The 13,162-nt window shown below is 38.9% G+C and overlaps 1 protein-coding gene across 3 annotated transcripts in view; it reads right to left on the bottom strand.

Annotated features, from left to right (window-relative positions):
• Positions 1-13,162, bottom strand: part of TRDMT1 (tRNA aspartic acid methyltransferase 1) — a 30,702-nt gene that overhangs the window by 2,144 nt on the left and 15,396 nt on the right. Inside the window, exons 5-11 of one of the 3 annotated variants that reach the window (XR_010605843.1) lie at positions 12,696-12,761; positions 11,086-11,155; positions 10,117-10,200; positions 9,263-9,624; positions 5,288-5,345; positions 4,152-4,281; positions 3,818-3,982 (exon numbers count right to left, since the gene is read on the bottom strand). Coding sequence is in view for 2 of the 3 variants with exons in the window: in XM_065629862.1 (XP_065485934.1) it covers positions 1,930-2,027; positions 4,152-4,281; positions 5,288-5,345; positions 9,263-9,624; positions 10,117-10,200; positions 11,086-11,155; positions 12,696-12,761 (868 nt within the window). In the remaining variant the exon portion in view is untranslated. Of the gene's footprint in view, positions 1-231; positions 2,028-3,817; positions 3,983-4,151; positions 4,282-5,287; positions 5,346-9,262; positions 9,625-10,116; positions 10,201-11,085; positions 11,156-12,695; positions 12,762-13,162 lie in introns of those variants that run through there. The other 2 variants (XM_065629862.1, XM_065629861.1) reach the window with 2 other exon arrangements.

Raw genomic sequence — 13,162 nt, 5'->3', positions numbered from 1 at the left:
CTCTGTTGTGTAACTAATGCCCATCAACCTTCTCTTCACACAGCATCCAGCACTCTCAGGGAGCGGCAGCAGCATCTAAACCACTGCACAACCACTACTCTAGAGAACATTCAGAGAGGAACGTGGACACAGCAGAAACGAAAGGCGGTCATTCTGCAAATGGACTAAACTGCATTTCTCAATAAGCTTTATATTGTGCTTCCAATCTGAGCCCCTCTAACCAGTTGAGGAGAATCAAATGAGTTTGCAGTGCAATATAGCAGCAGAACGGACTAAGCTATCAGCAAGGCTTATGCAGTGAGTGATCAAGCAGCTGAACAATTTCCCATGTAATTCAATGCTGAGCCTGTAAAATGCACTCAGAAACACAGACAGCATCTGAAATGTCCTTCACATGGTAAGTGCGTGGACTGGCAGAAAGAAGGGAGGCCCAGAAAAAACTGAACTGGTCCAGGTATTGTGAAAGGGCTGTGTCGTGTATTGAGCACAGAAAGGTGACGAAGCTCCTGAGAATGAAGAGGTCACCAACAGCCAGCTGGTCTGTTCTACCCGCCTTGCTTGCACTCTTAGCTCACTCCAGCTCCGAGCTGAAGTACATTTGCTTCAACCTGAGAGAAAGATGAACAACAGTGGTGATTCAGCTGTTACGGTCATTTGCTAAGCTGCCAAAACTTGGTCACATTCAATTATTTGATCATTCCCTAAGAAAAAACCCTAATTTTGAGCACAAGGTCATCACCAGCCAGATTAGCTTTGACATATAAACACACTGTGTGTGCAGGTACTGAGATAGATATATATATAAAACATATATGTTCTGAAGTTTTCATAGCACTTCAGAAAAATCCTTTTCCAGGGACTGCTCAGGAGAGAACATGGCTGGACAGTTGCTGAGCCAAGGGTGGAAAGCTGAGGAGGAGGTGTCTGGGAGGAGTTGTTCCATCCTCTTCTGCCAGTTATTAATGCCTTGAATGTGCACTGCTTTGGTAAACACATCTTCTGCCAGCTCCATCCACTCTGCCCAGCTTCTGGCACTCACATTTGGGCAACCGTTTTCTGTCTTTGGAACAACCACTTGCACTCCCACACACACTTCCTTAGATGGAGTTTTCACATTAAATCACTGAATAAGGTACAGAATCTACACATTTTAGAAGAGTATATAAAAATAAATGTGTATTTATGCACACACACATACAGGCACGTGCACTTACAGCCCAAGAAGCTTATCTGAACCCTGAAAATTGCAGAGTTTCTCCTTCCACCTCTTGGCAACTGAAAGCCTGAATTAATTTTCAGGGCTCAGTGTTTCCTTTATCCCAAGCCTCCTCCATCTGCCTGTTGACATTATCTTGCACCTTCTATCTTCTTGGCTCAAGAGTGGGCTACATCGGAAGGGCAGATTCAAGAACTCACAGTACACTGGCTTTTGCTGCACAGCTCTCACTGTATCACTTGGGTCATGCAGGCTGCTTGCTGATGTTGCGGTCTTGGCAACAGGCACTACCACACTGTGCTGGCTCTCCACTGGGCTGCCATTTATTCCCTAACAGCTTACATATATCACTAGCAGGAAAAATGGAAAAGGCATCCTGACATCACCCTCATGAAAGCAGGTCGCAGGTGCAAGAATGCTCTGATCACTTTTAATGATATTGCTGTGGGACCCACAGCAGCGGCTAAGACAAACGACTGCAGTATTTCATTGGCCTGTAGTGCAATTACTATTTATACATTTAGATCTTAAAAGCACAAATAAATCTGTTAAGAATGAACAATTATTTTAACTCTGGACATCACCTATTGAAAAAGGCTGTCCATTTGTTAAAATACAGAACCATTTAGACACGCTCATGTTTCTTCTGATAATACTGTAGCTGCAGCCAGTAATAGCATCTGTTACAAAGCTTCCCAACATTCTCTTCATTTTTAGCTTATAGTTTTCTCATTCTTTAGCTTCTTGGACCAACGACATCTTTGCAGTGGGTACACCTCCAAGCTTTCTGTTGTTGAAAATGTTGCTGTCACTACAGAACACAGGAGGAGAGAAATTATAGCACATTTCTCTCTGAAAACACCACATTTCACAATAATTACTTGAAACTTAACATGGAAGAAATGGTGTCAGGGAAACACCCTTTGCTGTAGCCATAAATATAACAACCTTCAAAAAAAAACACAGCTTGCAAATCCTCAAAAGAAACTTAGATTATAGTACCTAAATTCACCAAAGATTTCAATCAGCCTAGAGCCGAGTAACACTTTAAGTACAAAGTGGGAAATGCCTTGGATGACACACAAAGGAAAGAAATGTCAGACTTGTGACTCAGCACACTGGGAAAAGGTTGTTCTGCCTCTGAATCAGGAGTACATGGAAGAGGAAACCACTGGATGAGAGGCTTGGTTTATGCGTTGTGGAAATCAGAAAAGTAGTATAGCGAGGCAGGGAACTGCAAGAACTGTAAAGAAGGTACCATGACTAAGGCAGAAGGGTACAGCCCTCTGAGAGCTGGAATCTGTCCCTCCCTCCGCAGCTCCCAGGTGACAAAAGACAAGTTTGCTAAATGAGCACTTCTTAGACGGTGGTGATCTGGATGTTCCTCAGATTTAGAAGCCTGACTTGTCTTGACAGTTCAGTTCTGGTTTGCAAAAATATTGAAGGTCACAGCTGTCCCTGAAGATGAGCTCTGAACAGAGAAGCAGGGTATCATTCCAGCACTCTAAAACAGTAAATGTCGGGTTTTGCAAACAGTTCACCCTAAATTAGTGGAGTCTTCCAAACATAAGTTTCTCCATTGTCTCAGTTCTCTCTCTGTAGAATACAAGCAGTATTAACTCATACTACACCTCTCAGTCATGTTGCAAAGATTGATTCAGCATTTGGAAAACACAAGCTGTATTTAAAAACAAACAAAAAAAAGAGAAAGTGGGCAAAGTGCTCCAAAGAGATATTAAACAGCATGATAAACCTACATAAGCCAAATCCAGCTGTGTTTAGCTCAAGTTTCTTTACCTCAACCTACATCAATATGGAACAGAGCTGTGGAAGAAAAATGCTGCCTGCAAAAAGAACAAATCTGTTAAAGAAGAGAGGCTATGAAAAAATCCTGCATGTTGGCACATAACTCAACACAGCACACTCCTGCAAATATTCTTAAACAAGTAAGCTTAGTGCTGGCAACTCTAATGTTTAACTTGCAAATCCTGATAATTTTCTTTGAATGCAGTAATTTTGAATATAACTGTAAGTAATAAATGAGAAAACAAACTAAAACTAAAAAAGAAATAAATATGTAAGAAGTATTAGCACTCCTCGAAATTCTTAGTCACTGAGGAAGCCAAAATAAAATATAAAAAATTACTCAAAGTCAGTGGCGTCTTATTCTATGGATGCTTATGTTGCTGACAGACAATGAATTGATCTGATGTGACAGCAGCAGGCCAAACTCCTTCGCAAATAATAACTTTCTCGCTTGCCTTTCTTTGCAAGGGGAATTCTGGTGAATTTATTTCAGGCTTAATTCTGGTTGACCTGTGTCCAATATCCTGGTATTGCTGAGTCTTGCTCCTTGACTCCCACTTCTCCACAAAAACATTTAGAAAATACCAAGGGCTAGGACTGCCTCTTCTAGAAAATAGAGACGACTTAAAAGATCATTAACTGAAGAGTTTGGTTACTCCTGAAGAAAGAAGTATCTGTATCTTCTGAAATTCCCTTTCTGTCAGCAGCTGTGAATGCATGGAAAGGAAAAAGCAAGCGCCTCAAACACAGAGAACCACTAACAGTCCTCTAAACTGGCAGCATATGTTTACTTACAACAGTTGTGAGTAATGCTGGCTGCTGAGTAAATAGTTTCAACTTTAAACAAAGGTATTCCTTCATTGCCATTCAGTAATAGATCACTTCTCGTGCCAAAATTTTTTTCTTCGTTTACGAAGACAAACCTAATCACAGAGGCTGGCTCTTATAACATGTAAAAAACTAGTGGAAATTCAGAGAAATACAGAGTTAGCCAAATAACAAGAATCAATCATAAGAATTGAGTGGTCAAAAAAAAAGCAAAATAAAACGTGTAGATTAGTTCCCAGTAAAAAAACTACATTGGCATTTCTGAAGAATTATGTAGAAATGGGTACTTTGCAGCACATACCAAATTCCAGAGGGAATCCATGAAGATTTGCTATTTCTCTTGGGGTAAAGTACCTCAGTTTTAGTGTTGACAATTTCATAAGCTTCTCTTCTTCCGGTAACTCCTCAATGCATTTAAATACTGATTCAAGCTATGAAGAATATCCAAAACAACCAATATCACCAATGCAGGCCAAATATGTAAAATTAAACACTCATATCTTAAACGAATATTTCTTTATCACAGTGTCAAAGACAACAGCACGTTTTGCTTGGAAATGTGATTGGTGGTATATTTTTGCAGCCAGTATCTCAACACATGGACTTGCAAGAAAGAAATCGATGTTGCCACAAGGGCATTCATTGTGTCTTCCTTCAATTACAAGCTATTCCAATACTTAGCAACATAATCAAAGGACTATAACCATTTGCTAATGACAGGACAGTGACTCAATATAACCCAAGAGCAGACCATCCACACAAATTAAGCTGTATGGATGCAGCTGTTTTAATACATTCGCTTTGAGATTATCCTGAGTTCCAAAGCTGCATTCTTCTTATGCTTAGAAATGCCATATAATATTAGTGAACAGCACAGAAGTGCAGGAGGACGTGCTTGTGTACAAAACAGGCTTTGTGAAAAGTATCTTTGAATGATGATTCACCAATACATTTATTTTTACCTTCCCCAATGCCAAAATACCACTTTGTGGTGAACTTAGTATCAACAGTAGAACTCTTCAAAATACTGTGTCTTCCCAGATAAATAATACTTTTGAAATTCAAACATGTTAAACATTTGACAATATTTACTGGATCATCTGTGTACAGAAAATGGCCTTAGATTCACAACACTGTACTGTAGTTTACCCATATAATTAGTAATTTTTAACACTTTCACATACCCCTGTGAAACCTCTGTATGACACTACAGATAATAAAATAATAGCAGCTCATATTTTCCACAGGGAGAGGCACACATATAATCTTGATTTAAATAAACTGCAGTTCAGGAACACAAGTAAATCAATTGGAAATTCTGTTGCCATAAAATGTAGTTTTAGAAGCTTTTTTGTTATAATATTCAGAATTATAAAACGGAAGACAGAAAAAAAGTTCTGAAACAAGTCATCTTCACATTAGTCTACATATTCTTACCTGAACATCTACTGCTGTCTGCAGAACTGAGCCTGTTCCTTCTACATAGTGTCCATACCTTAAAAACAACAATAACAATCTTAAATTAGTATTTTCATTGGACCTCATAGTACTGACAACTGTAAAGGTGTAGGGAGGTTACTCAGGTTCCTTCGCTTCGATTAACAAATCGCATTCTGGATAGATACAGCAAAAGGCCTTATTATTAACAAAGTTAAGCCCTGGAGTGCAGCAGCCTCTGAAGATGCTCTCTGGGGATGAGTCTGCAGTCAACGCACAAGGGTTTATCCACACTAATGCCTTATATAAGGGAAGCAGGCAACTGAACAAGGCCAAGGAATATGAGCATAGCATCATCAGAAAAGGCCAGCTACATTGCACAAACCAATTTTACACAAAGACAAAATGTGTTGAAGGCCAAATGTTCCCAGGGGTTCAAATCAGTTCTCTGCTTTCAAAGGAGGACCATCAGTGTGAGCCTCCAGCTTCTCTACCAATCCACAAAGTAGTTCAGTCATGTGTAACTTTTGGTTGCTTGTGGATTTTCCACAGAGGGAAGGGATGGAGGATAGTCAGGCATCTTTGCAGAGAGGAAAGAAGAGAGGAACAAAAGGAGGGAAGGAGAGAAGGAGGGAAGGAGGGAAACAAGCTTTCTTGGATGTTTCGTGGTTGACTGCCAAACAACATGTTTACACTGTAGTCTCTTCCAGGCTATCATTTAAATATAATTATGGGCTTTCAGAAACATGCTCTGCTGGTCTAACTATGATAGTGTTTGAATGTCCTGAAAAGAAAGAGACTGAGTCAAGTCAACAGATGACTTTTGCATAGTGGAAGAACTTCAGAAGATCCCCCACATTAGAGCAATGTGGTCTGCATCAATCATTAACAGATACAATTCTGTAGTTCTATCTGTGCATCAGTAAGAACAGGTATAAAGGTCTTTTGCTCCATTTTGGGTCCATTCTAAAGCAAGGCACTGGAACAATTTTTGTTTCAAGCCTTTATAATTCCACGATGAATACTCTCCCTTCAGCACAGACAATGACCCAATATAACTCTATCTTGAGAACTTCTTTGGTTGGAAAACCTCATGAGTAGTTCTACCAACATCAGTGAGAGCAACACTCGTTCCAAAATAAAATGCTTGCAAATCTTCCTTAGAATCAGAACAAAAGGTCCTAAACGCTGATACAGATTAAAAACTCATGGAGTCAAACTGTGTTGTAAACACATCACCTTTAATTGGTTAGTTGTATTCTGAAAGTACCCTAATATCAAGTTTAATAATGTAACACACATAGCACTGAGGAGTCCTGGTCATCTTATACAGCATCTGATTGTTTTTAAGATGAACATATCTGAGCCTAAATAAATAAGAATAAATTTCAAAGTAGTATTTCAGAGTTTTACTGACAGTAAAGAATCTTTCAATAGGATACATGTTATATAAAATACCCCAGTCTAAATAATTGGTACTAGAGTATAGAACTCCTCACAAAAAAAAAATCCAGTTGGTGTAAAAGTCATTTGGGACCAGGGGGGTATGTTGGTTTTTTAACACAAATGTGGGCAGATGGCCAATGTTAGTGGGATTGTTATTAATTATTATTGCAGCTGCTGACTACAGAAAAATTAACATTCCTACCTCAGACTCAGAACATAATTAAAGATGGGAAATTTTGCCACAGTAAAAAATGATGCATTGATTTTCTGACATTTCATTACCAGTTATAATGAAAGAAGTTGACTTGCGAAATTACAGTCTTCAATTTTCATCTGAGTCAAAATTCCCCTCCTCTTTATTTCTATAAGCTTCCAAAAAAACCTCTTGGTTTCATACACATAATATATTATTTCTGGGTATATTGTGCCCTACATTACGAGTAACCAAAAGGTAATTTCCACAATGCTACAGAGAGTTTCTGTAACTAATATTACACTATTTTAGAAGGTATTGCTTCTCTGTTAATAGCATATCAAGAATTTACGATTAAGTCCAGAATGATTATATCTAAAGAAGTAGTTTTCATTTGCTTTATCCTTTAAAATGGACAATTTCATCTCACAAATTCAGTCACCACAAACATAAGAGAAACCATGGTGTTTGTAGTCTTGAGGAACTCAGCAATTATCTTCCAATTGCCTAGGAGTTCAAGGTCGGAAGAGAAAACAGGATCGTCTGCTCGATCTCTCACACATCACAGGCCACTATGTGACGAAATATCCAGGTTCGATGTCCCTGAACTAGCAAGGCCTGGAGAAGGCATACCCAGATTATTCTCATCACATGAATCTTGCTGGAAATACCTGAAGACCAACCAGAACTCAGGGAAATTTTTCTCCCAGTCTCAAAGCTGATGATCAGCATGACTTATATGAAAGACACCAGACTGGCATCTCAGCAGAGGGATTCTCTGTTCTACTTAGAGTGTTGTTCTGCTCCATCCAGGGTCCTCTTTCCCAAATCTGATGCGCTGGAGAAATGTGAACCCAGAACTCTAAGAACACATATAGAAACAATTTATTCTTGGCCTCAGAAAGTCGCCCAGATGAAGCCCGAGATGCAATTATAATCCTTCTCTTAATGCAGAGCTGTAAATGATAAGACTACATTAAGAACCATGTTGGAAACCTTCCTTCCCAGAGGCTGATAGAAAAAAGCAACAAAGACAGTAAATCAGATTCCTACGTTTTGAGCCAAGAAAAACTACCACAACTATCTGGCCTGGCTCCTTCCACATCAGCAGAAGGACAACAGACACATTCTGTGTCATATTTCCCACCACTATATATAAAGACTTCATACTAACTACTCAGGAGCCTCCTTCAGTGTGATTTTGATAAACTTGACCACAAAGTACCATGACGTATTCTAGTGAAACCACAAGTGGCCAATTTATTTTTGATGACACTTAAGGCATACATGAGATATGTAAGAGATCATTCTGGCCAAAAGCTTTTATTTGACTATTCTAATTAAGAAACAAATCCCATGAGATGCTGATTCCCCCTCAACTTGAAGAGTGAGGACAGAAAAGGCATATGTCAATGAGAGCTGGGGGAAGGGCTTTCCTGTTGCACAAATTTTGAACATTTGAAATTCTTTCTCTTCTCAGCTTTTTTTATTGTCAAGAAGTTAAAACCACAAAATCTGCAGGAACTCTGTCATTCTGGCAGTCTAATTTCAACTAATTAAAAAAAAGTTATTATTAGCTTTAACTCATCAACCAAGTCATTTTGCTGAAACATTCTGAGCATTCCAAAAAAACAATCTAACTTGAAAAATTCACCAATATTAACATTTCCCACAAACTTCCAGGCTCCATCTGGCATTTTCCAATACAAAGGCATTCAGTGGAAAAGACCCTGACCGACTGTCTGAAGAGTTTCAGAGCACTCACCAACCTCCAACAGTCAAACTCGAAATTGCAAGTTACAAATCAGAAAACTACTAGACAGAAACGCTCTGATGTTCTGCTCCATCAAACATGATTTGTAATGCAGCAGCCTAACTGGTTTTAGGACATATGGCTAATCCACGGCTATTCTGATCTACACAGCTGAAAAATCCAAGAAATCAATAGAATGTACAGTGGAGACAGTTTTAATGAGGAATGGATCTGTCATGCATGACACTTTGTAACTTCATTGAGCAATATACAGAAATTCACTAATGAATCAGTACTATACCAGTCTACTGGAACCATATTTCCGCAGGGGTAATTAAGCTTCTGTGAAGGTCAACAGCAAATGGCACTGTCTTTTGTGAATGCCTTTTTGGAGTGGGCACATGATGTTCTGCCAGATTCTCATGCTGGCATTCCACTGGACCACGAAGCACACTACATAAGGAGATTATTTTTCAGAGGCCTGGGTTTTTTGATGAAATGGCTCTCGTTTTTACAGTACACAAGCAAAAACACACTAAAATTTCAAGACGTGATTCAGCAAGACACTTCCTTTTCCACTTACCCTTTTGTAAAGCACGTGGATCTCCGGCAGGTGGGCTTAACAATGTCTAACAAGAAAGCGTAGCGCAATAAGGACTTTGGTGGTAAGAAATACTGACTCATCTCTTCATTTTCCTCTTCCAAGAAATCTTTAAGCATTTGAATAGAGGAATCATTGTCCTGAGTGTGTTTTCTTTCCATTTCTTCTACTGTTTCAAGCTTAAAAAGAAAGGTCCCTTTTGGTAAACTCTTCTTGCTGCTGCAATCAGGACCAATGTTTGGATCCAGATTCTTCTCTTCATAAGACAAGGAAGAACTAGCTTCGTCAGCAGCTTTGTTCTTGGATAAGTCTTCTAGATCCTGATCTGGGAATCTTGTCAATATCTAAGAACAAATTGTGAGAAAAAAAATAAAGAACTGCACTTGATAAACAACTTGACAGCCAGCTCTGCAGTAAGAATTCCTTCAGAGATGCTCAGAATAAAGTAAGTAACTGTTTGATGTTATTTTCATGAGAATTTCAAAAAACATTAGCATCAAGATTTGCTGACCTACCAGTGATGACGTCAGGAGCAACTGCAAATAATTGCTTTTGCAAAAAGACTCAAGGGTGTGAAAAAGGCAGCAGGATGTATTGTTTTCTAGCCCACTATCAGCCACTGTCCCCCAACTCTTTAAAGCCAGCTAAGCCACTGGCAAGCATTTCAGTCCTTAGAAAAGTCAGTATCCAGGCTGAATAAAAGAGAAACAGAATGTAAGTTTTCTGTTGATATCACTTATCCCTCTCTCCATTCATCAACACACACCACTGAACTGAAAATTTAACCCTCAAACTTCACGAAACAGAGCAAATTCAAGTAACACTAATACACTCACCTGACCAGGGGCTTGAAAGGGAAATGGTTCTTGGTGAAGCTTTGCTATCAGAAAATATCGCAGCCTAGAATTGGGAATGCCGAGCTGTAAGAAAAAATCCACAAGCCCTTAGTCCATGTGATAAACAGGAAAAAAAGTGGTGTACGGCATCATACAAGTTAACTGCCATTATATACAGTAATAGAACTATGACACATTAATATGTTTTGTGACTTCAGTATCAACTGATAATACCTAAACACTTCCAGCTTCCATACCTAAGTATTTTCAAAGAAGAATCAGGAAATTATTCTTTGTACCTCATGGTTTTGACTTTATTTGTAAATGAACAGGAATGTAAACAAACTTTTATGTGAGGTAAGAAGAAAAATTAGGGATTTCTTGGGACAGATACTACCTGTTTTCTATAAAAAAAAGCAAAAAGGTGCCTCCTTGTATTTTTGAGCATCTAACAGTGAAGCAAATGCACTATGACTGGTCTTCAAGCTACCGTCTATCAGCTTCTCTCAGATATATACAGTACTTCACTGATTCTATTTAGTCTTGCACAAGCTGAAATCTCTCTCAACTCTTTTTTCTTTTTCAGTTGCCAGGGAAACATGCAAACAAAGCCCCTCCTCCCACAATGACAGGGTCACATCTTCTGTGCTGGGAAATCCACAGGCATCAGCACTTCTGAAGCAATGAGGCTCCTGCAGGGAAAACCACCTTCCTGGCCACGGGGTTATTAAAACACATCAAATGTTAGCAAAGCAATACGGGATTAGGATCTGAACAATAACAGCAGTACAATTATGCCAGTATACTGATAAGAAATCAGAAGTCATGCCAGATGCCTTCCGCATTCAGAAGATTATCTTCAGCTCTGGACATGACTCTCTTTTCTAAAACAATAGATCATTCTCTAATATTCTTTGGCTCAGTGCAGTTTGAACAGTTAAATAATATTAGAGCAATTTTAGTACTCACACAGGTTGGAGACAAGAGAAATTCTTGATATTTAAATCCACATGTTTCTAGTGTCCGCAAAAGTTCATTTCTGGCAGTGGAAAGAATCAAAAAGCAATTACTCCCTTCATACAACCTTTAGGTCCTTTTTTATCCTAAATAAATAAAAATACATCAAATGCAACACCTTAAGTACCAAGACATTCAGCACATTCAGTGAAAGAACTGTACAAAGAATTCCAGATATGAAGTCATCCACTTCTGAACTTGAGGAGACAATATACAAAGTTCAGTGTTACTGTAGCAAAAAATTACTGTTACATATTCACAGGTATCCCACACCTACTTCAGTGCAAACACCCGTTCAAAAAATATCCATCTCTAGGAGAGTACTTATAGTGTATCGACAAGGAAAATAATCAGAAGACAAGACATTCCCTTTCTTGTGAATTATAAAACAGGAGAATAAAACCACTACGAATAGCTCACTACTTCCCTCTGTTCACATACATGGCATCAACTAAGCCTAACATAAGGGTTAACTCAAGGGATGACAAAAATTGGTGGCTTTGATAATAACAGTGAGGTACGAGTGTACTTTATATATGACAGAAAAATCACTGAAATTGAATTCTTCTGAAAAAGACTTGTCTTTTCTATTCCATGCAGACTGCCCTAGTCTGGAACTACAGAAAAAGCAGGAGCTGCGACCTGTACCTGGCTCTGTATGTGACACTGCATCCCAAGTGTCATAAGAAACAACAAGCATTCCCACTGGGGTGTTTTCTGAACTACAACTTGTTCCAATGCTGGCCAGCAAGGCACAGCCTAGGGAATCGCAGGCTCTACAGCAGCAGCCTGCACCTCCAACAAAGCGTTCCAGCGTCCACAGAGGACGGCTGCACTCTGAACCACTCGGAGAGCTGAACACACGTCCCAGCTGCCAGATGCATTCATCAGAGAGTGTGACACACAGGGTGGCTGCTCTCCTGGTGCTTTAAGGAACGCAATGGAAAGATCCTACTTTACTCCAGCAAGAAATGAGAAGGAAGACTATAAAGCCCTGTCGCCTGCTTTGCCCACAAGAGAGGAGAATGCTCCTGCTGTCATTAGGTAACAACTTTCCTCTTCCACATTACAGAGAAACATTATATACAGTTTTCATACTATATCTCTGGACCATTTGAGGGCAATCCTGAACCAGTGTGAATCTACTGTCAACAAAGGTACTGAAGAAAGGCCCTATACTGAACTGTAATCTTAATGTGAGATACCATGAGCTCCTGCAATGGATAATACCCCAAAATATCTGAGTGCTACACCTACTGTTATTGTTCTTCAAAAATGAATACTGAGCCTTTCTAAAAGGACACAACATCATCAAATCAAATCAATGGAGACAACTTGTTACAACGTATTTTATCTGCTTAGAGAAAGAAATAGTTATTTAGCAAGTTCCTTTCACAATCTAATATTTTCAAATTAAAATAGTATGTTTAACCCACAGCTGCTAGCTGTCCCATCTCACTCTATTTTGTTAACTTAAATTCTAGGAAATAAAAATCCTGCCTTCCCCTTCTAGAGACAATGTCCTCTATTAAAAACTAAAACCTGCATAAATTAGACTTTACCTCGCAGAAGAGCATTCAAATCCTTTAACATTTTCTAAAAGTAGGTATTTTGGAAGCTTCTGGAGCCTACAAGGGGAAAAAAAAGATCAACAATCAGAGTAACAAGATGTAAACTACATTATATTCATCCACAGATTTGTTTGGCTCAAAATATTTCCACACCATGCTAGCTGTTAAAGTTTACCATTCTTAAAAAAATGTACCTGAACTTTCATGGTTGCCTAGATCAAATCATTCGCAACTGAATTAAAAAGGCAGACTGCTGGCAATTACGAAAAACAACAAAACCCACTTAATAATGTTATGCTTTAAGAAATGAACAGTGGGAAGCATCTTCAGAAGTACATGCCACTGCTCATTTCTTAAAGCATAATATTATTATTAAACAGATTGAAAGAGTATATAGGGAAGATAACTGTTCAGGGAAAAAAATATCACTATTTAGCCATGGAACAGAAAACTTCTGT

Source organism: Caloenas nicobarica, chromosome 2 (genome assembly GCF_036013445.1).
Source record: "Caloenas nicobarica isolate bCalNic1 chromosome 2, bCalNic1.hap1, whole genome shotgun sequence".
Classification (NCBI taxonomy): Eukaryota; Metazoa; Chordata; class Aves; order Columbiformes; family Columbidae; genus Caloenas; species Caloenas nicobarica.
This window is presented reverse-complemented; position numbering and strand designations above follow the sequence as displayed.